The sequence below is a fragment of the Oryzias latipes genome, chromosome 21, assembly GCF_002234675.1.
Source record: "Oryzias latipes chromosome 21, ASM223467v1".
NCBI classification, from domain to species: Eukaryota; Metazoa; Chordata; class Actinopteri; order Beloniformes; family Adrianichthyidae; genus Oryzias; species Oryzias latipes.
This window is the reverse complement of record NC_019879.2, coordinates 11395389-11419171: the sequence shown is the minus strand read 5'-3', so window position 1 is coordinate 11419171 and position 23783 is coordinate 11395389. Positions and strand designations below refer to the sequence as shown.

The window sequence follows — 23783 nt, the reverse complement described above, 5'->3', positions numbered from 1 at the left end:
ATTAATATTTTTCAGATTGAATTGTAATTTTTACATTGAATTCTAAATTGCAAATTAAATGTTCAAATTGCAAATTCGTATTCCTGGGGTTTCTTCGAGGGCATGGTCAGCTCTTTTTTTTGGGGAAAATCACGCCACGCGTCCTGCTGTGTAACCCGGAACCGGAAAAAAAAAAAAATGAAAAAAAAAAAAACTTCCATTGGAAGAGGCTTTGAAAACCTGAAAGGTATTCATTGTCATGTTCTATGTGTAAATTAAAAAAAATCACAATTGATTATTTATGAAGGCTGATCAAAAATGTGGCAGTAATGTTACATTGACAATGTGGAATTACAATGAAAGACTGAACTGAATTTATTGAGAAAACAATATCTTAACAGCATCACATTACAAATGCTTCCCACATTTTAGAAAACTTTAAAAGAGAATCAAATCCTTCATGAATTACACTCTAGATTGCTGAGAAAGTAGAATTTTACCACCTCAAAATGCAGTATTTTGAGGTTTTCCCTTACAATCAATTAAAGTCCTTATTGATCTATAAATGTGTGCATTTATTATAAAGTTGTTCTTGATGATGGCGCTCTCACTGGTCTTTCTTCAGTTTGGACAGTTGCATAAGAAGCTGATCCCTCCTCTCCTTCCTTGCTGACAAATGCTGCTCATCATTGGGAATGAGCTCACACATTTCCTGAAGATATAAAGTTCATATCATTAGTGTAAAGAAATGGGATCTTTCATTTGCAAAAATCAAGTCAAAGTTCTTCATTACTTACAGTCAAATGATAAATTACATCAACATAAAAATCTAAGTTGCGGTTCTTGTTTTTTTTTTTATTCATGCATTAGTTAAATATATTTTGAACATGGATGGAAACGTTTAAGAGTAAAAATTCAGATTTGGAAGTTTGTTACAACGCCCTCCAACCATCCACACACACATACACAAACTCTCTAAGTTTTTTTTTACACAGGCATTTATCAATTTTGACAATGTTGATCATGCAAAACAAAAATTCAAAATGTTTGGCTCCCACTGCAGTAAAGAAAATAGTAAATTTTCTTAACTTTTAACATTGTAATGGATCACATTTTAGGGAGATGCTTATAAATTTAAAACAAACATAGCTTCAGTGGAGGAGGTAAGTATTTGATCCCTAGCTGGTTTTATAAGTTTGCCCAATTAAGAAAAAACGACGGTCTGTCATCTTCTTTCAAATGACTTATAATTATTTAGATTTTGTGGCTGTTGCTTGGTAACTCTGAGCTTCAGCTCTCTATAGTTTTTTTTTTATAGGATTGAGGTCCAGAAACTGGCTGGACCCCCTCCATGAGCGTGATATGCTTTTTCTTTAGCCATTTCTTGGCTGGCTTGGCTTTATGTTTTAGATCATTTTCTTGTTGGAAGACCCACCCATCCCATTTTAAGTGTCCTGGTGGATGGTCTCGCTCACGATTTGACGGTACATGGCTCCATCCATCCTCCCATCTACATGGGGAAGTAGCCCTGTGTAGAAAAACACTCCAAGACCATAATATTTCCACCTCCATGTTTGACAGTGGGGATGGTGTTTATAGGCAGCATTTCTCTTCCTCCAAACACGATTGGCTGAGTTGTTGCCATAGAGCTCCATTTTGGTTTGATCTGACTATAGCACTTTCTTCCAATCACTCTCTAAATCATGAGGCTGTTTGTTGACAAACTCCAGCTTTGATGGTTTTGTAGTCAATTCTGGTTTTGTGCAAGTCTACATTCTTCTCCCTTAAATCCACTGAAAGCTCTTTAGTCTTTCCATGTTGGAGAGTTTGGAGTCTGACTGATGGACGGATTCTGTGGACAGGTGTCTTTTCTACAGGTGATCAGTTCAAACAGGTGTCTTTAATTTGGGTAACAATCTTCGGGTTACTGGTCTGTGTGAACCAGAACTCTTCATGGTTACTTGGGGATCAAATACTTATTTTCCTTAACCCTTGTGCTATCCTAGGCACTTTAACATAGGGAGTTGGGTCATCTAGACCCACTAGACAGTGCACTGAACCTTTTTTCTTCAATGATTTGTGATCTACACTGGTTTCCATGGATTACATTAAATCCTCTCCACCTTTATCCACCTTTGTCATGGTAGGGAGAACACGTCAATGGTCATCTTGACGCCATAGGATAGCACAAGGGTTAATCAAATGCAAATGTATATCAATTCTTTAAAGTCATTTTCTTGATTTTCTATGTCTCATTGTTCAAATGAACCGACCAATAGCTTGACAGACTGTCAGCTTCTCTTTAAGTTGGCAAAACTAAAAAATCAGCAAAAAACTTATTCCTTCCACTGTATATTTGGCAAGTTTTTTTTTAATGTAAATCCTCAAACTGTTCTCTCTCTGAGATGGGCGAGTCAAACAATTGACCATGGTGGTATGTAAAGAGAATGCAGCAAAATTTTTAAATATGTGACTCAAATTAAATTAGTGTTTTTTTTCTTTACTCATTTGATAGGGAAGTAAGTGCAAATGTTTGACTTTTCAATGGTTTGTGAATGCCTCTGATTCAAATGACTGCGGCTTTAGCCCAACAGTACAAATGAAGAACAAGTACAAATACCATCAAGCGTCAACAGAAATTAGCACTAATGTTTTAACTATATTTATCCTGAAATTTAAACACGACCATTAACAGATCACCTATATCAATTATTTGTTTCATCACCACACTGATTTGCTCCAATCCTTGCCATGACACACACCCCTCCTTTATGAAATGAGCTTAAAAATCTGTGCTCATACCTCAACGATGCTCCCGGCTCCCTGATCGAAGAAGTTAGGCACAGGCCCAAATGAAGTCAGGACTCTCTGAATGCCTTTGCCATATCGCTTCATATAATCTTCCAAACCTGAGAGTGCATAGAAAAGATTTTGGATAAAATATATAACATTTTTTACCTACATGTGCTTTGCAGATTTGGGGATTCAGCGGGCTAAGACGATAGATGGATGGACCTTCAGCGTGCACTGGGGTTGTGTGCAGAAGAGTGTGACGTGGCTAGAATAAGAACTGGCACCTCTAAGTCAGAGGCTATTGTTCTCAACGAGAGAAAGGGGGTATGCCTTCTCTGGGTAGGTCAGGGGTCGGCAACCTGTACTTCTCAAAGGGCCATTTGGATCAGTTTCCCACTGAGATGAAAGCACAGGGAGCCGCAACACTAAGTGTGTTAGAAAAAATGTTTCTTTCAAGTTAGTTCAATTAGCAATACTTGTATTGATTCAAAATGCTGTCAGGATATTTATTTAATTATTTATTTTAAATATTTTTATTCTTCATGAGCGTGACGTTTCCTTTAATCTTTTGTCCATTTTCCACAACCTTGAATAGACTTTTCCGTCTGTCAAACACCCAGAGTTAAGATGAATGAGATGATGGAAACAAATTTCCTTTGATGCAGACTCCTTTCTATTTTTTCTTTTTCTTTATATCCAGTAAACCCAATAAATTATATTAATTTTATGAATGAAAACTATTTTTTATTAGGAAGCAGCTGTTAGTTTGTTGCGGGGCTGGAATCATAAGCGGTGAGTCTTAGCCCAGCCCCCGCCTCTCTACCTGTTTGTTGTTTTCCCCCACGTGCAACCCCCCCCTCTAGCGTGTTCTACACAGACAGCACAACATACGGTCATCGTAGCAGCAAGGTGACAGGAGAGTAGGGGTGCCCTAACGCAAATCTAATTAATTTTGGAAAATGGGTGGTTTTAGTCTAGGGGGGAAAAGGCCTTTTTTTGGGGGGTGCTCATTAGCGGCTGGGAAGCTCGGTTGGTAAGGTGAGAGGCTATCATGCAGGAATCCAGGGTTCGATTCCCGGAGGGGGATAAACAATGGTACTGGGTCAATAACCGTCTCAGTTAACATCACCCAGTGAGGGTCCTTAGGCCCTTAACGCTGCTGCCTCCTGAGCGCGGTTAGACTGCAGCTCACTGCTCCCCCAAGGGATGGGTCAAATGCAGAGAAGAATTTCCCCATTGTGGGATCAATAAAGTACCAATTATTATTATTATGTGTCACCTACGAGATAGCTGTCTTTCAAGAAAAACTCTACATCCCATAATAGACTTTGGTCGGCGTTCACAGCTGCAGACACACCCCCTCCGCACGTTCAAGCTGCTCTCTTCCTCCTGCCAGCTTGCACCACCTGACGGTGTTAAAGGCACCACGACAATCTTAGAACATGATAGTTATTTTGCCAAAACAGAGAGCTCGAAGGAGAGCCGCTGCTCCTGCATATCGAGACAGGCTAGTCGAGCTAACTCAGGGATCTCTTCTGGATGACTCCTGGACATCCCCATGTGGAAGTATTCTGGGTGTTTCCCACTGGGCGGAGACCCCGGGAAGACCCCAGGACATGCTGTAGAGACCACGTCTCTTGGCTGGCCTGTGAACGTTTTAGGATTCCCCCAGAGGAGCTGGATATCTGGCCATCTCTATTGAGACTGCTGCCTCTGTGACCCGGCTCCGGATGAGCAGGAGAAGATATACGGGTGAATTTATAAAAGCTGAACTCCCCCAAGTATTACTCATTGCTTGTCTTAATAGAATTCTGCCAAAATAACTAAAGTAAAAAATTTGTATAAGTTTTTTCCTTTAAAAATAGGGGGAAAAACTGATCTAAACCAAGTAACTTCAGCTATGGGTTCACTGTATTGTGTCTATTAATTTTATTTTTTTCCTAAGATGTCGGTTTAGGTTTCTAAAAGCTTTCTCAGCTAAATGTCAGGTTTACCCCTATTTTACACATACGTGTGCACACGCACACACATGCAAAAACACACACCCACATTTTAACCAACTGATGGTAAAAAGAAATGGATTTTTTTACATTTTGTTAAAGTGGTACAAGTATATAAATGAAATCCACCACACTTTCATCAGCAAAGTTGTTATTTTTTTTAGATTGTCCAAGTTAGGAAGATTGACCTATATTTGCCTCTCATTAATGCATTTTGTTGGCTCTTGAAGAAAAACAATGTTCAAAATCAGGATTAGTGGCAAAACCAAAACTGAGTAAAAATGTCATGTATGTTGCATTACCTTCAGGGGCATTGAGGTGCATTGTTTCCATGGGGCCTATAAAAGCATAACGCATTCCCAGTCCCTCTGACATCACTAAGTCAATGTCCTTCACTGAGATAACGCCGTCCTGGAGAGACGAGAAAAAATGTGTCAACAAACCCCACAGAGGATGTTTAACTGAAATCTGGAAGGGCAAAGGCCAAAAGTTTCTCAGATCCTTGTTCAATAGTGGCTGATTGCACGAAAAAAAGGAAAACGTTTTTGAACGTTCTCATTCAGGATGGGGAAATGTGTAAATGTAGAAAAACATTTCCTTTTTATGTCTTGTTAAAGTCTCTTTTTTTTATTTTGCCTCTCCCTAAGAAATATTATTGACACCTTACATAACATGACTTGTGTGTTTTTTTGACAATGTTTTAAACTGCAGAAATGAGAAAAACATCCGGATGTTCAGGAAAATTATTCTACATCAGTTCTCATAAAGGCTTTTTCAAATTTGCTGTCAGTTTGTGAAGCTGAATTCTGTGTTTTCTGAATTCTGTCCCTCACAGACCTATTTTTTTTTAAAGACGCTCCTTAAAGCTCTATCTTACGTTCATTACCTGCATTAATGTTACCTGTTGGAACTGGTTATTTGAGCAAAAACAGCTAGATTGTAACCTCTACATGACTAAGACCGAAGAGCTGTCTGAGGACACCAGGAACAAGATTGTAGACCTAAACAAGACTGGGATTAACCAATTTACAGTAAGAAAGCAGCTTGATGAGAAGTGATCTACTGTTGGAGCAATAATTAGAAAATGGAAGACACACAGGATCACTGACAATATCCCTCCACCTGGAGCTCAAAGAGCTCACCTGGTGGAGTACAAATGATCTAGAGAACAATTTGGAACAGACCAGAACTACACAAGGGAACTAGTCAATGACCTGTAGAGAGCTAGGACCACAGTAACAAAGATTACTCTAGTAACACAGTTAATCATCATGGATTCATATCCAGTCCAAAGGTCCCCCTGCTTAAACCAGCACATGTCCTGGTCTATCTAAAGTTCTCCAGAGAGCATCTAAATGATCCAGAGAAGGACTGGTAGAATGTCATGTGTTGAAACCAAAATGGAACTCCTTGGTGTAAATGCCTCTCGCTGTGTTTGAAGGAGGAAGAAGAATGCTAAGTCGCATCTCAAGAACACAAAGCCCACTATGAGGCACTTGGGTGGAAACATCATGGTTTGGGGTTGGTTTTCTACAAATGAGGCAAAACAATCGATCTGCTTTAAGGAAAGCGTGAATGGGGTCATGTATGAAGAGATATTGGACAAAGCCCTCCTTCCATCAGTGAGAGCATTATGGGTAAACATAATAACAACATACAAAAGCAGCTATATAAAAAGCATTTCAAGGTTCTGAAGTGGTCTCTGGACCTCAATCCAACAGAGAATCTGTGGGGTTAATTAAAAAATAAATTTTCAACTAGTTTGTGTCTATTTTTTTTCCGTCCGTCTGATGTCGTCGTTACTAGGATTCAGCTTTAAATTCCAAGAAGAGAACCTCAACTTTATCTGACCTAATAAAGGTGTTAACTTTCAGTTTAAGCGTACAACATTGTGTTAAGACGAAGCTTTTCATGTTTCATACTTTTCACACTACACTGCAAAACAGCACTCCCATAACTGCTGCTACATCCCTTTGTGATTTATTAAACCATTTCTTCCTCAAGTATTTATGGAAGTTTTAGAACTCGACAAAAGTAAAACTAATTTGTATTCATTGTGCCGTTATGAGCGTGATCTGACACACAGATATAAGCACAGAAAAGAAGAAAGAGCAGACAGGTCAACAGTAAGGAAAACGAATGGTTTAACCTAAAACAACCCCAAGTGGTTCCGGTTTGTGATAGCATTACTAACGACTTGACTCGGGGTATGAGTTTATCCCCATCTACAAGTTGAATCAAGACAAACTTCTCAAGTCTAATCTTAAAGCTAGGGAAGGTGTGTGCTTCCAGATCTGAAGTGAAATAAAGACGTACAAAGGAGGAGTGTGATAGCTTCAGGCTTTTCCCATTCTAGTTTTAGAAATTATTTAAAAGGATCAAAATTTGAACCATAGATTTGTCCATAAATTTCCTAGACCATCTACAAAAACAAACAAACAATCCCACATCATAATCCCCCCTCCACCAATCATCACATTTGGCACGATGCTTTCAGAGACGTCATGTTCTCCTGGCCATTGTAAAACCTAGGCTTGTCTATCAGGTTGCCAGATGGAGAAGCAAGCCTGTGACAGACTGGCGACCTGTCCAGGATGTCCTCTGCCTTCACCCAGAAGTGGCCGTGATAGGCTCCAGCAGCCCTGTGACCCCGAAAGGGAACAAACGGCTTAGCAGATAAATGAGAAGCATGATTTGAAAAACACTCCACACCATTTTTGGGGACTACATCTAATTCAAGAGTTCTAGAGTTATCGACTGTCTATTTTTCACCTGTTAATTTTTTTTTCTTCCCTGTATATTTTGTGTCTTGTATTTATTTTATCTCTTATCTTATTCTGTGGTGCTGCTACTACAAATAAATTTCCCTTTGGGGATGTTTAAGTTGATCTTGAATCTTGAAGAATGAGGAAAGAGGAAATGCAAAAGCTGAAAGGATGAGGACAAAAACAGAGATTATAAGAAACAGCAACTCATCAGTGCTGCCTCAACAAGCCATAGTCATAAATTGATGCTTGAGGAGTTAATAATAAAAAAATAAAATAATTTATACTGTATTCATCCCTCAATGGGGAAATTCTTCTCCGCATTTGACCCATCCCCTGGGGGAGCGGTGAGCTGCAGCTGAACCGTGCTCGGGAGGCAGTAGTGTTAAGGGCCTAAGGACCTCCACTGGGTGATGTTAACTGCTCGCCATTGATATGGTAATTGCCCCCCAGTACCATTGCTTATTCCCCTCCGGGAATCGAACCCTGGATTCCTGCATGGTAGCTTGTCACCTTACCAACCGAGCCACCGAGCCACCGAAGAAATATAAAACACCAGGAATTGATCCAGTGACCTTCCTGTTGGTGGACAATTGTTGTAGCTTCTGAGCTACAGCGTCCAAGTTAGGAGGCGAAAGGTCAAAATCCCTAGGAGAAGATAAATTTGTAGTTGGTACAAAAGTTGTTTTATTCTTTTGGGGGGAAATTTAAGAGGGGCAGCCCCTCAAATGAGGTCAAAGGTCAACAAAACTTTGGTTGTGGTTAAAGACTTAAACTGGCGGTGTGTGTGTCACATTTTTTTAAGATTGTTTAAACAAAAGTTTTCCCTTATTGTTGGAAAATTGTAACAATTTTGTTACATAGGTGAAAAAAGAAACAATTATTAATGCTTTGTTTTTAAAGAAGATACACTTAAATATATTTTTCCGCAACTTTATTTCCAATGAATTTAGCGCTAATGTGTAAAAAAGTGGCACAAAAAGAAACTGACCTGGACCAGCCTCCATGACTCTGCGATAATAGCTGCTTGGACCCGGTTTATGGCAAAGCCATCAATCTCTTTTTTCAGGCAGACAGGTACCTGGCCAACCTAAAGGAAGACGGATCACAAATGACCAAGAATAAGAAATGGACAAAAGATTTATTTGTTGTTTTATTAGAATTACATAACAGTTTAAAAAGAATTTTTGAGTTAAATTACTCTTTTTAATACAGCAGACGAGTTGCACATTTATTACAAAAGTGCAGCTCCATCAAATGTTGCAAAACAAAACAGCACAATATCAATCACAACAAACTATTAAAAAGTAAAATATTTTTAAAAACGTGCACAAAGACTGACATAAAGTCCACCCCAGGTGATGTTGGAAGGTATATTATCATTTAAAAGAGAGAAAAACTGAGAAAATATAAAACTCTATTAGTGTAAGTCTACAAAAGTCTAGTTTTAGTTTAGTTCAGAGAGCTCACTTCACACGAAGGCCATTAGTTTGTTCACAACTCTCAACCGATCAGAACTAGGAAATATGCAGTTTTAGCAAATGCCTATCAGGAGCCATGAACAGTGTTATCTGATGAAGTATTACAACAGGGGTGGGCAGACTCTTCAACTAGTGGGCTACAAAGGGTTATAGAATTTGATAGAAGGGCCAAATAAGGAGCAGATGCGTGGAATGTTTTGGTAATCCACCTTTTAAGAGAAGGGAATAACATGGAATCTGGACAAAGAAATTTTGATTGAATTTTTTTTTAAAACAGAAAATATTTATTTCAAAACTGTGGCTTTTGTTCTCATTTTAGGGCCAATTAAACCAATGGCTTTATGTACCTCGTGTAAAACCCAAACTTAGAGAAATGCTGCGTTCACGTGCAGTTTGAACGATCGGAAGAATGAAAAACAACAAACAACAAAAAACACCACAGAAATGCTAGAGCGGGGTCCCCAAACCTTTTCTTGTGAGGGCCACATAACATTTTTCCTCTCTGATGCGTCTGATTTTAAATGTATTTTTTCTTTCTTTTATTGTGAAGCACTTTGGTTCCCCTGAGGAGTTCTAAAGTTCTAAATGAATAAAGTTTCATTCATTCATGATCCTTTTAATAAATTAAAAAACACTATTTATGAAATAAATAATTAGCCAAATAACACTTCTGTGATTTTCAAAGTAAAAAGTCGGGAAAAATTATACTAATCAATTTCAAAAATATAGCCTAACAAATAAATAGTCTGTCTTCTCCCGTCATAGCCTCTCCTCTGAGACTTTGGAGGGCTGCAGCTCCTCCCACATCTCACAGTTTGCGTAAAATTTCTCAAATCAAACTGAGCAGCAGCACTGTGTCCTGCACATATGTTTCTCATCCAGTGATAATGAAAAAAAAGTCAAATTCTAATGTCTTCTGCTGCAGCTGGACATATATCTGCATCACCTTTTCACCAGTACAGTGTTCCCTCGTTTATCACGGGAGTTGCGTTCTAAAAATAACCCGTGATCGATGAAATCCCCAGAGTAGGATTACAGATGTTTAAGGGCTGTAAAACTCTGGAGAGCTGCATGACACAGAGGAGATTGATTGACAAGGTCTCCAGCCAATCAAGACACAGAACAGTGTGTAATGAAAAAAAAAAAGAAGCATGATTGCCCTAAAAGAATGAGCAAAAACGCAAAAGATGAACTGCGAGGCGGAACGGGAAGACTGTCTTCTGTTCTACATGAAAGAGATTTTCAGAGGGTTTAGATTGGGGCACAGACTCCAGAGCGGTGGAATAAAATGTAACATTCTAAGTGGGTCTCGATCGCATGACCAGATAAAAATAAAATCATGTGTATCTGATATTGTTCAGGGGGCTGGACCAAACATGGATGTGTCCCGCGGGCTGCAGTTTGCCCACCCCTGTATTACATGAAATGACCAAAAAGTTCTAAACTGCAACTATATAACAATACAAGTAAATGGAAGCTTGAGTTCCAATGAAAACATAGAGAATTTGCTTTGGACCATTTCAAACTTTTTTGTTTTTTAGTACTTCCAGAGAACAACTTTTACATTAGTTTCATATCAAGAAATACAATTGCCCAATTCCCTGAAAACATAATCCCCAGCAGGGTGGGAATGCTGTGTTTAGTGCATTACAGGACCCTAAAACTTAACTGGTGGGATTTTGACAATGACTATTCTGTTTTTACCAATGCCAAAATGATTGAGCGACAGACTTTTGCTACATTCCTACTGGTTACAAGTCAACTGAAATCTGGTGTATGGTATGAGGCGTATTTACTTTGGTCATCAGAGCATGGGTGGTGTCCATGATGGTTGCTGTCGTCTGAGGGTGGGGTACAAGCTCCACCAGTTTGACATAGTAAGGTGGATTTACCTGGGAAAACAAATATAAAACTGCAGCGTTTATGATTAATGAAAAAATGATACACTTCACTTTAGCAGATAAAACCTTGTTGTGATTAGAGAAGAACGGTAGACTAGAGTTCTCTCACTTTACTACATTTATGTCAACTTGATCATTTTTGCTTTTTTGTGTCAATATTGCATGAAAAGTTTTGTTTCTTTGTGCCAGAAACTTCCCTCCGACTAACCGGATGAGAGACGAGGCAGCGGCTCTTGTTCTGAAGTTTAGAGAAGACACTGCTTGGCACCAGGCATGAGGTAGAGCTGCTCAGGATGACATCCTTTCCCACAATCTGCTCAACCTCCTGAAAGACGCTCTGCTTGATTTCAAGCTGCTCGAACACACATTCCTAAAACACAGACAGAGCATAACTATCAGCCACTTTCAAAAACATTCAGGAACTTAGTGATTATTTTGTCATTTTATAACAAACCTTGATGTTAATATGTAAATGCTGTAAATAATATTTTTGTAATGCAAATATACTGTTATTTGTTTGTTAGCTGAATCTAAACTGTGGTGAGCTTCCGTGGACAGAAGCACCTTGGCTGTTGTTTGTATCTTTGGGTTGTGGGAGGCATCTGAAGTTCCCAGAGAAAACCCCCACATGCACAAGGAGAGCATGTAAACTCCACAAAGAAAGGACTCAGTTGCAGGGTCCTCTTCCTTTGAGGGGAGAGTCCTAATCTGTACCCCACCATGCAGCCGCAACATCCCCCGTTATGCCAGAATACAAATCCCTTTTCTACACCCTAACACTTTCTTGCACTTTTCTATGTAGCTATTAAACATATTTTTGATCAATTTGATATGTCAACCATGATCAAAACTTTATTAAGTTAAATTTAAACAAATTTAATTTTTATCCAGATTAAAATAAAATTGCATTAATGTTAATCTGAATAAAGAGTTTCCTTGTTTTAACGACTCTCTTATTGACCTTATTGGCCTTTATAAGCAAACTTGACTTTCTTTTGGACCTCCTGGATTGAAATACTACATTTTTTTAAAGTGTATGTTGTTCCAAATTTGCAAAAGGGAAAAAATATTGCTTAAACTCAAAATTTTCAGTAAAGTTACAGTAAGAGTTAGTTATAGTAAAATCAGAAAAAGCTGCTGAACATTGTCACTGTAAACTGGATCAACAGCATTTGAAGTAGATTATCAAATAGAATAGTGAATTATTAAACAAAGAAAATACAATCTTTTCATCCGACTCCATTGGAAAAAGAAGAACCTCATTCCCCAGTTCATCCAGCTTTGAACAACATCAGAATGTCAGAATCCTAACAATAACAGTTCAAATCACCTGTAACTCCTTTGAACAGTAAAATTAGGAATACTGACATGTGCTCCTCTGTGATGACTTTACCTGAACAAAGAAGGCTCCTTCCAGGGCCTGAGACAAGTCGTCATAGCTGCTTATCAGGGTGAGCTGCTGTGTGGCGGTGAGCTCCCCTCTAAGCATGTGGGCTTCCTCCAACTCCTTCAGCTGCTGACTGAGATATCACAAGCAAGAAAATACAGATTTCACTTTGTGACAAATATAATCATACATGTAAAATAATACATACCTGACCAGTCTATTTAATAAAAACTTTGTAAGATCCTTTGTTTGTCTTTTTTCCTTTCCAAATGAATGTACAGTAGACAAAGTTTTATAAAGTAAAGCGCTATTGGATAACCGTGCGTTGTGTTGGGTTTGGACTTTAACCTAATATGCTATAAAGCCAAAAAGTGGTATATTCTAATGTGGGACAATATAATTTCTTTATGTTGAAAAAATGTGTATATAAATATAACTAATACCGCTGAAGCTATGGTCACATATGCAAATTGCCACAGTGCATCAACCTAAATACAAGTTTTTCAGCAAATTCGGCAGGTGGCCGCACGGTGGCACTTGTGATCAGGCGGCGGCAGTCGCATTTTTAAATGCTGTGCGGCAACCAGATGAATTTTGGCATCAGTCAGCCACCGCCCTGGCACATTAGGAGGTAGCACAGTAGGGGTCTGGTGGCAGGAATGTTCCCTCTAATTTTTGGTGTGTCTGTGCAAACACACAAGCTCCCCCACGCACTGCACACGCTGCTACACTGAGGCTCCCTGGGCTACCGGTCGGCTGCCGGTGACACTTGATATGGACAGCCGCTTAAATGTCAGAAACATTTAAACATTGTCCAGTCAGAGCTGCCGGCCAGCAATCTGGCTTTGACCACCCAGCTTTCGCCCGATTTTGTAACGCCAACCCCACCTAACTGAAAGCCACCGGACTGCCCCCGTCTGCATTCATGACCACGCTTACAATTTCTTCAAGACTCTGCCGATGCCTCCCCAACTTGGTGTGGTAGTTGTATATGTGATCATAGACTTGGTGTGGTAGTTGTATATGTGATCATAGACTTGGTGTGGTAGTTGTATATGTGATCATAGACTTGGTGTGGTAGTTGTATATGTGATCATAGACTGTAAACTGTTCTTACAGTCTATGATGTAACCGTAGCTTTAGCTAAACATGAACTTAGTAATGCTGATGTGCCAAGTTCACTTACTATAATCCAAGTGTTTATGTTTTTCTGGATTGTTCCAAATAGAGATCAATTCAAGTCACAGGGTGTCTTTTTAATGATAGTGTCATAGAAAATACAAATGAATTTGGAATAATGACATGATTTTTGCAGAGTGACCATAGAGTCAATGATCATGACCCACCTTATCTCAAGGATAGCTTTGGCAGCCTGTCCTGGCTGGTTGTCATAGATCTTCACACTGTAGCCTCCGCTGGCAAACACCATAGCCCAGGAGCGGCCAATGAGCCCACTACATCATTAGCAGAAATGTTTATACACAGAATCACACAAACTAAGTTATTGATCCTAGTTAGTAGTCCATCTATACTGGAGAGCAGAGATATCCGTGTTTTACTGTTACTAATTGTTGTTATGGTCCTTAAAAAGTACCTGCAAGGCAGGGTCAAGACAGGATGCACAAGGCACTGAGCCTGAGGTTTTTTAGAAAATATTTGCACTTTTTATGCAATTTTGTCCAAGACATGGATCCAACTACAATAATACAGCAAATGTTAAATAAGCCCAAGAAAAGACAAAGCCTAGAAAACAGTGCGGTTTAGGAGCTCATGCAAATGTCACCTTAAAGTGTCTTGGTTTTAAATTAGTGATAACATTTTAAAAAAAAACTGAGAATAGTTTCTTAAAATATTCTGTGCATCTCCTAATATGTTTTAACAAGTACTCTGGCCCCTCTGCTGTTGGAGCGGTTGGCCTTTTGGACAGCCAGCATTAGACCTTTAGTGTTTCTGCTCTACCAAAATAAAACATAAACAAAGAAATCAAGAGTTAAAAACCTTTTTAAGCTATTGACAGTGATGTCCTGGAAGTAAGAACATAGTCTTAAATCAAAAGCCCCAACTTAATGTCAACACCAGTCTGAGTCCAAAGTAAGTCCCAATAATTGCTGAAGAGAATAGGTGAATGGTAAAATCTCTACAGCTGTTTTTTGACACTGCCTTTGAAACATTACATTACCTGAAAATGTCATTTAAAATTAAAGCTGCGAGCAGCTGTCACTTCCTACCTGGTCAGAGCTGCACGTAACAAATTCATGAAAACATTTTTTCACAGTGGCAGGGTTTCCATTTTATACTTTGGTTTTCTGGGGGCTCTGGATAGGTCTATGTAAATTTTTGAAGAATTGGTAAAAGTACATTTTTTTTATTTCCTTGGCAACTGAGGGTTTTTGTTGACTACACCTTTATTCCCCATATTCCCTTAACCTGGTGGCATGTGTGTGAATTTTTTCCCCATATTGTGGCTAAAAGTGAAAATTCGCAAATTTCATATTTTGCCACTAAATGACTGCCAAGCTTTAGGTCCTGTGGCCATCCCATAATAATTTTAAAATTTCCTTTAATATCCCTGACTTGTGTTTTGGTTATGTTTGTGGATTTTGAAATATTTTTTGAGCCCTACAGGGCAGATTTTTGCCCCATTCATACTTCATACTTCAATTTTTGATGGTCTCTCGCGCTGTGATGTCTTTTTTTTTCATTGGTGGAATTTGCTATGCCCAAAATGTATTTGGGTGGGTCTACATGATGCATGCAAATCATTGACTGTATACGAGAGATGAGCAGAGCAAGTGTGACGTCACCCATAGAAAATACCTTGCTCCCAATTCCAATGAAATGAAGTCAATTCACTTTCCATTTTTCCACTATACGGCCATCGCCATGTTGGAACCAGGCAGTAAGCAGTGATTTGTCCCAGTCGGTCTGGGTCTACATTTCTATAGCAACCGCTCTGACCAAACAGGAGTAAGCATGTTGTAAGACCACACCCTTTCTACTGAAAGTGGGCTCAGGAGAATCAAATGCTTTGAATATTTGATGTGAGGCCATCTACTTTTTTAAGGAATCTGATTGGCCAGTTCATAACTTGAATAACTTGCATTACAGAAAAAAATATAATCCAAAAGAATTTGGATTATCAGGAACATATTAAAAAAGGTATCAGATGAAGAACAGTTATTCTGACAAATAGAATGACTAATAGTAATAATAATAATACTTATTGTACAATAATTGCATAGTAATAATAATGAGTGATAGTTGTTTATGTTTCAATAGAGGTCTGCATGATTTAGGCTTTAGGGGACTAGAGGGTACTTCCTATTTGGTCAGTCCAGACCACTCAGTCCAGTTCTCTTATACAGTCAATGGTGCAAATTGACTTTTAAGCTCAGGTGAAATGTTCGCTCAAAGGGGCAGTAAGAAAGAAGAATTGCAAAAACAATTTTTAAAAAAAGTATATCTGTGAATCTAATAAAAAAACGTACAAAAGCTAAGAATAGACAACATGAAATAAAAGCTATTTCCAGTAATATAGACACTGAAAACTGTTTACGGGTTACAGCAGACTGACCCCTGTTACAAAGACCGCTCAGTGCACAGATACACTGATCAAGGTGCAGAAAACAGGTTAAAATGTAAACAGGATAAGACGAGAAAAAGCCAACCCAATGGACAAATAACAGTTCTTCCTCTTATTAGATAAAAAAAATCTGTCTGCTAAAACAAAAACCGCTTGAACGTTTCTTTTTAGCGTTATTACGAATAGCTGTTGTCTTAATGCTTGCAAAACGTTCGGTACGCCGACCTAGTTGTAAGTAAACTTGTGGAAATATACTACCGCTTTTTTTTTTACACATGCAAGTTTAACAAACCAAAATGGTTTTTTTTCTGTGTGCAAACAAACTGTCTTTTCTTACTCACCTGCCGATTACAGTGATGGTCTTTGACTCCGAAATGTTCATGATTTATTTTAGTATTGCAGTTCAACCAGAGATTTCTGCATTTATGCCAAATTTCTTTCACTCCCCCCCCTTCCTAGTCACGCGTAGAGGGTGATACGGCAACCCTTAAGGACAAAAAACTCAAAAAATTGAAAACGACATCGTTTAATGTTTATCCTCTTCTGGGGAATACACAAGAGAATCATTACATAGTTGTATATAGTGACAAGTAAAAGCTAGACACTGAGAAAAATAATTTTGAATTTTGACAAGTTGTTGCAGAGATGCTAATGTTTACGATTGTCACCTAGCAACGGGTGAGTAACATTCAACCAATCAGGTTAGGTCCACACGATGAATGACTCCTTGTTAACCAATTGAACGTTTGGAAAAGGACTGAATCCCACCAATGCCGCGTTGAATTGTGGGAATAAATCCTAACAACTACAACAAACGGGCTTGTTTAAAAAACTGTTAGAAGAAGAGGAAAACGGTTTTGTTTAGACGATAAGTGCTTCTTTTTAAAGCCAGTTTATCGCGTGGAGAGAAAATGGAAAACGTTCATTTAGCAGTGGAGGACGAAGATCTTTATTCGGGTTACAACGACTTTAATTCAACGTTTTTCACAGAGGTGAGCTTTCCTTCACTGCAACACCTAAGCTATACAATTGGATTCACTTGTTGTACAATGTTGGAGTCGCAGCTAATGATCCTAAACTACCATATAACACGTCTGTGTGCTGATGGGCGGGGACATTGTAGTTAAAATAAACGAATGGTTCATTATTTTAAAGGAGTTGGAGAATGATATAGGCTTCCAGCAGGCACTGCGGACAAGCCAAGGAAGAAGACCTCTGGTAAGACTAAACATTAGTTTTGCTGTGTGACACAAAAAAATATGTGGATATTGTCTGTCTGAGTAATGAGTATTAATGCAAATATGATTCCCTAATTCTTTATTAATATTATTATTTCTCACGGACGCCCCCTAGTGAGTGTAATATTTTCGAGACAAAAGCTCCTTACAACTCTTTATTTAATTTTAAACAAAACTTAAACTACAAATATTCATACTACTTCCCTGAATGATCATTTTTTCATCAATGAAGGGCTAAAATTTTAAACTATATCTGTGCCTAAATATTTCTGGATCAAACTACAGTAAAGAGGAGTAGAGCAATACACTGAAGATGGATCAATAAATTGTAATTTTGTGGTTTAATAGCAGAAATGTGTCTTTGTTTTGTCAAGATGACTGCAAAGTTGCCAGGTACTGCCATTGGAGGTCGACCTTTAGCTTCATCTTTTGGAGTAAGTTCATCCTTCTTCCTTTCTCTAGAGTCTAGTCATTCTGTTTTTTTTTCTTTCGTCTTTTTCTTTTTCTCTTATGACCGTCAAGAATGGTGAAATTGCGTAGTTTTCAAGTAAAATACCTAAAAAAATGTATCTGAAGCTGATTTATGTTCATTTATTTTCTTGATTTATCGTGAAATCTCCACTTTTTATTTTAAGTTAAATAGAATCTCAACATAAAATGCATAACATGCATGAGACCAACAAGTAATACCAGAAGTACATGATTTGCAAATATGTAATAAAATGTACAAGAAACCCATTTATATTTAACTCAGTGGTTATTGTTTGACAATAAGGTTGTAGTTTGAAAAACTGGTTTGATAACTTTATTGCATAATTTCATCGGCAGTGACATATTTTTCAATGAAACATCCAAAGAAAGATTTTGAGTAAAATAGGAAAGATTTTCTTTAAAAGTATCATTCAGACATGTTATTATTTTCTGTTAAATCAGTTGTTTAAATTGTTTGTAAAGAAGTGTTGCTCTTGGTTATAGTTGTGTGTGTGTGTGTTTGTGTGTATGTTAAGGAAATTGCTTGGGGTCCGTTTTCTCAGATAAGCTTTAATGTGTGCAACTTCTTGTCTTTATTGCTGTTTCATGTAGTCTCGGGTCCCTTTGGCATCATCAGCAGGCAGACCTGTGACTGGAGCTGTGCAGGTGAAAGTATATTCTTAAAAGCTTTGATGTTTTCTTACATGACTTCATTCCTGCTTGGAACATCTGCAAATACTTCAGACTGGTTTTGTGAGCAAATACACAATTGTCTCTCTTAATATTGTCGCCTCTCTGCATTGACATACTTTGTTAAGTCCACTTGTGTAATCAAAGCTCATGTGAAATGAGACTGCTTTTTTCAAAAATGTTTCAGGAAGGAGCTGCTCGTCCGATGACTTCTATCAGAGCTGCAGGTTACACGTCCACCATGATGCGTGGTAAGTTCAAGTGAATCACATACAAAGTCTGGCTTAAGTTTTTTTGTTTTTGTTTGGTACTTTCTTGTTACTTATTTTACTAAACGCAATGCGTTGTCATGATAACGGCTCCTGAGCCTGCACCGACCTGTCTCTGCTGCAGCGGAGAAAAGTGCTATATATGCTGAACGTCATGTTAAGTGATCCATCCATTTTCTGAACCCGCTGTACCCCTTTTGGGAGCACGGGGCTGCCAGAGCCTTAGCCGGCTACTGGTTGGAGAAGGTGGGTCACACCCTGGACAGGTTACCAGCCCTGTCGCAGGTTCACACAATAACACACACTCTCAGTCACACCTAGGGACACTTTAGAAAAACCAATCAACCCAGAATGCCCGGAAGTGCTCTTAGCATCATGGAGAACATGCAAATTCCATACAGCAAGGGACCCAGCTTGGATTTGAACCGACGCCTTTTCACTGTGAGGTAAAAGCACTAACCACTGTTCTACTGTTCAGCCCATGGATGGTACAAAGGATCATTTCAGAGAGAAAGTTCACCTCTTACTGCTTAGTTTTTGTCCAGATGATGAAGCAAAAGTTTGTTTTAAAGAAACAAAGTCCATTTAGGCCAGTGCAATAATAATTCAAACTATTCAACCAGTGTCCATTGTAACTTTTAACTGACATCCTGCAGCCAATCAGAATCGAGTATTCACCCAGCCCATAGTTTAAACAGTTTTTTTTTTCTTCAGGTTCAACATTTGACACACTGGGCCAGCACAGGGGCCCCGCACCTCCTCTTGAAGGAAAGAATGAGGACGCGTGAGTTATTCCTTTTTTTAATTGATTCCTCGTTAAAATTGTCAAATCAAATCAACCTTTATTTATATAGCACTTTTCCAGCACATGTCCCTCAAAGCGCTTTGCATAAAATACAATCAAATTTAAAAATAAAATGACACGACAAACTATGCCAACAACAACCCCCCCCCCCCCCCCACACACACACACACACACACACATACATACACAAAGGCAGGCACTATTTCTATATCTATCAGTTTGTTTTGTTGGCCTTTCAACCAACCTGATCGTAGATATTAACACAGTCACGTTCTGTCCTGTTGTCTTTCAGGCCCGAGGAGAAGATCAAAATCATGGAGAAGAAAGTCAATGACCTGATAGAGGAGAGTTGCATGGCTTACAGCAGTGGCGCCTCACAGTTGGTCAGGGAGATCATTTATTTACCTCAGCCTGTATGCAGTTATTCCATTTGTTTTGTAAGATTTGTAGCTCTGTTGTTCATGCTAAAATGACTACATGACATTTGTCATCTCGAAAAAACACTTATATGTAACCAAAAAGGAAAAACGGAGTAATAATTGGGATTCTTAGGGTTAGTTTTCCTTTTATTTATCCTGTATTTTTAACATGAATTTGACCGTTTATGTTTTTTCACCTCAAACATGAGCATTTATATCACAGCTGCTGATCTGCCTTTGGGTTTGGGTCTTTGATGTGTCGCTATAGGCTCTTGAAAAGGCCAAAGAGGCGAGGAGAAAGGAGCAGGCGCTCGTCAGGCAGAGGGAACAGTCTGGTACTGCGGATCATATTAATTTAGACCTAACCTACTCTGTAAGTTAGATTGACGGCAAGTAGTGTTCTCCCGTTCTTCTGTGATTGATCTGTTTTCCACTTTTCTGTTCTGTTTGATTTGTTTTCTTTTTGTGTGGGGAGACGGATAAAATAACATGTCATTTTTTCATACCTTTTTATGAAATAATTGCCTCTGTTTAATACAAGTTCATTATTTACACTGGAAAAAATATTCTTCTCAAAACGAGGTAAAAAATATAGAATATAAGATGTTTTCCCCTTGTTGTAAGTAAAGAAAAAATCTGCTAATGAAACACGTAGAATTTGTCTTGGTAAAAATTTTTAAAATAAGTTGTGATGTTCTTCACATTTTAGAATAAATAAATCATGATGTTAGCTATAAACGCTCATATTTCGTTTTTTTTTCTCGTGTTATTGGAAATATCATGTCTTAAAATAAGCATGTTGTGCAAAATAATTTAATTACAGTTGGTATCATTTCGATTCCCCCAAACATATTCTATTTTAAGCAACAATCCAACTATCCCTATTTCTAGACCATAATCAACTTAAAGTAAGACTAGGAATACACATTTTAAGATCAATTTATCTTAAAAAATGTGTTTTGAGCCAAACAAACTCCTGCTTAAAAAAATGTGAAAAACGAGCAGTGAATGAATTATTTAAGGTCCGCTTGGGTTCTTTTCCTGTTTGATTGTGTGTCATCTGCACACAGTTAAGAAATGTCATCCCACCAAAAACTACAATTCCTTTCGCATTTGCTATCATTAAAATGTTCTTTGAAAAAGGAGTTAATTCAGTGGTATGCAGTGGTTGGGAGATATTCAGGTTTAGAAATGTGCTCTACAGAGGACAGATTTACATTGCAGGTTGTCAGGAGGAGATGTTACATTATGCCAGGCCTGACTTCTCTCAGACCATCCTAACAAAGCAACTAGAGAAAAAGGCCGTTTAATAAGTTCAATTAAAAAATCCAATGATGTCAAAAGAAAATCCCTGATGGATTACACATGCTTGTCCAAAAAACAGTTTTTTAGACAACTGGAGAAATTTGGAATCTGACAACAAAATCCCATCCAGGACATCAAAAACGAACCAGAACAACATATAACATTTTTTCACTTGGGTTATCTTTGGCAAAGGATGTTAATCTGAAACATTTGAGTGGAATAAATATGTAACAAATAAAGCAAATTCATTATCACAGTATTTACCCAATTCTTCCCCTATTGACAGGTTTTGCTCAACCTTGCAAACCAGTATGAACACAACGAAATGTACCCAGAAGCCCTGAACACCTACCAGGTCATCGTGAAGAACAAGATGTTTAATAATCCAGGTGAGCAGATCACCTGTGTTACGCTCACTGTCACTGAGTTCAGAGTTTGGTTGCTGTGGTGGACCAGGACATCCTGTGCTATGACACGGGGATTCCTGTGAAACCAGAGATTTTTTCTTTTTTGAACTCTCATTTCCATCCTGGTCTCTTTACTCCAATAAAAACTCTAAAAGAGTAGAAAGCTTCTTTAAACACTGACTATAAATCGCTCTGGAGTATAAGTCGCAGCAGCCAAAAAATGCTTGATAAAGAAGAAAAAATTGTAGAGGAGTATAAGTTGCACTGAAATAGTTATAAATGTTTTCAGATGCTGAAGCATAAATACATTTGTGTTTGGGACAAATTAGTACCTGAAATATCCCAGATCACTGTCATGAGGACAAACTTGTGATTTATGCCTTTTACTTTCATGATAACCGTTGTTTCCTTGTAGTTATTTGAACCCCTAATTTACTTGTATCCATTTTAATTTAAAATTGCACAAATCAGGTTTCAAAAACTGATGTTAAAACGTATGGCAAGTAATCTTTAACAGATTTGGCTTTTGTTTTATAAATGTCAGTCCTTGCTTTAGTTCTGCAGTTTCCACTCATATTAACTGTGCTTCTCCTTCAGGCCGTCTGAAAGTCAACATGGGCAACATTTACTTCCAGCAGAAGAACTACCCAAAAGCCATCAAGTTCTATCGCATGGCATTGGATCAGATCTCCAACGCTCACAAAGAAATGAGGATCAAGATCATGCAGAACATCGGGGTGGTGTTTTTGCGGATGGGCCAGTATTCAGATGCCATCACGTCCTTTGAGCACATTATGAGAGAGAGTCCCAACATCACAACGGGCTACAACCTTGTGCTGTGCAACTACGCCACTGGAGACAGGGAGGGGATGAAGAAGGCCTTTCAGATGCTCATTTCTGTTCCTCTGGGAATAGATGACGAGGACAAATACATTCCAGCCACTGTGGGTAACATTCATATTCACTTGATGTTGAGTTCAGTATCAACTCGCAGTTAGATTCATATTTACTGCGTTTGTCATCCCCAAAAGTCATTAGACGGTCTGTCTGTGTGTTTCAGTAAAGTAAAAAGTGGTGACAGAAAAATCTGATCTGGCATCTACCTGCCAAGATCCTCCACCACTTACCTAGTTAAAAAAAACATCACATTAAAACTTGATTAGTTAGCATTGTCTGTATCTGAGAACTGGACTGAGTGACTGTGACGTCACCGATAGATAACGGTTTACTTCAAGCTCCAATTATATGAAGTTAGTTCAATTGCCATTTATTTTTGCAACGCAGACACTGTCATGTTGGAGCCAGACGACGTCATTAGGCAGTGATTGGTCCAAGTTGGTCTGAGTCATAATTTCTATGCCCGGTCCAAGCAGGACTGAGCTTGTTGGAAGGCCACACCCCTACCACTCAAAAGCAGGCCACACTAAATCTGTCAAACATTTCGAACATTTGACGTGAGACCACATACTTTTACTCAGGCATCTGATTGGTGAGTTTATAACTTCAATTACTTGCAATTAAAGATGAATTATCATGAAAAAAATTAGGATTAGCAAGAACATCGTAAAAAAGGTAGTAGAGCTATTCAGTGATTCTGACAAACATAATGAGTAATAGCTGTTAATTTCTCAATCCAGTTCTCATCTAAAGTCAATGTCAGTCAGCTGATATCTATAAAGTTTAGAGAATGGTACATTTGTTTCCAGCTGGCGGGGGGGAAAAACTTCACCTCATGACAATTGAACGATTGGACAATGGCTGGCAGGCTGCTTGGCTGGCAGGCTGCTGGACTGGGAGGAGAAAGGTTTTAAAGCAGAGATTATGAGTATATCAAGGCATGCCTAAAGCAAGGAGAAAGAGGGATTTTGCACAATTGAATCACATAAAGCAGTTTTTTAAGGGGCATAAAAAACATTAACCCCTTAATACCTGAATTTAGTTCCAACTATGAAAAAAATAATCCACAAATAGTACTTGTGCTTTCAAATAAATGCTAAATTAAGGTAAATGTGGAGCAGAAGTGGTTTGATGCAATAGTTGTCAAGTGGCTTTGCTACTTTTGCTGACTTCTGCAGTAATTTGAACGATTTTCATGTTTTTGCTGTTTACTGTCTGAACTGTGAAATGTTGAAACACGCTTATTTAAGTAGTTTAGCATGGCCATAGCTTCACTCTTTTGTCACATTAGATCGTTTTACATCCTTAACACTCTCTTAACACAAACCCCCCTCTCTTTAAAACTATGTTTAAACTTTGAAAAAGCCTTCATCTGTGGTTTCACTCTGTGCTG

The 23783-nt window shown here is 38.4% G+C and overlaps 2 protein-coding genes across 6 annotated transcripts in view; one reads left to right on the top strand and one right to left on the bottom strand.

Moving 5' to 3' along the window:
- Nucleotides 1-330: 330 nt before the first annotated feature.
- Nucleotides 331-16364, bottom strand: cryl1 (crystallin lambda 1). The gene is made up of 9 exons (XM_004081597.3): nucleotides 16231-16364; nucleotides 13653-13760; nucleotides 12313-12439; nucleotides 11128-11289; nucleotides 10815-10910; nucleotides 8529-8627; nucleotides 5075-5183; nucleotides 2782-2888; nucleotides 331-691 (listed from the first exon to the last, which is right to left on the bottom strand). The coding sequence occupies exons 1-9, from the start codon at nucleotides 16269-16271 to the stop codon at nucleotides 587-589; spliced, it is 954 nt and encodes a 317-aa protein (XP_004081645.1). The 5' UTR covers nucleotides 16272-16364; the 3' UTR covers nucleotides 331-586.
- Nucleotides 16365-16620: 256 nt separating this feature from the next.
- The window catches only part of ift88 (intraflagellar transport 88), a 29329-nt gene continuing 22166 nt past the window's right edge, over nucleotides 16621-23783 (top strand). For 4 of the 5 annotated variants that reach the window (XM_020713214.1, XM_011489446.1, XM_020713213.1 and 1 more), the window contains exons 1-10: nucleotides 16677-16881; nucleotides 17045-17107; nucleotides 17502-17561; nucleotides 18211-18264; nucleotides 18476-18539; nucleotides 19272-19341; nucleotides 19655-19745; nucleotides 20050-20154; nucleotides 21373-21475; nucleotides 22091-22437. In XM_020713214.1, coding sequence (XP_020568873.1) covers nucleotides 16801-16881; nucleotides 17045-17107; nucleotides 17502-17561; nucleotides 18211-18264; nucleotides 18476-18539; nucleotides 19272-19341; nucleotides 19655-19745; nucleotides 20050-20154; nucleotides 21373-21475; nucleotides 22091-22437 — 1038 coding nt within the window. In that variant the 5' untranslated portion in view covers nucleotides 16677-16800. Of the gene's footprint in view, nucleotides 16882-17044; nucleotides 17108-17501; nucleotides 17562-18210; nucleotides 18265-18475; nucleotides 18540-19271; nucleotides 19342-19654; nucleotides 19746-20049; nucleotides 20155-21372; nucleotides 21476-22090; nucleotides 22438-23783 lie in introns of all 5 variants that reach the window. The other variant, XM_011489444.3, reaches the window with a different exon arrangement.

What these genes read in the sequence shown, in the direction of transcription:
- cryl1 (XM_004081597.3), bottom strand. Translation starts at nt 16,271, where the DNA reads ATGAACATTTCGGAGTCAAAGACCATCACTGTAATCGGCAG. An exon ending in AAGGAGCCTTCTTTGTTCAG is followed by an intron (nt 11,290 to 12,312) that starts GTAAAGTCATCA and finishes TCTGTGTTTTAG; the next exon opens with GAATGTGTGTTCGAGCAGCT. An exon ending in GAGCCGGGAGCATCGTTGAG is followed by an intron (nt 692 to 2,781) that starts GTATGAGCACAG and finishes TTATATCTTCAG; the next exon opens with GAAATGTGTGAGCTCATTCC.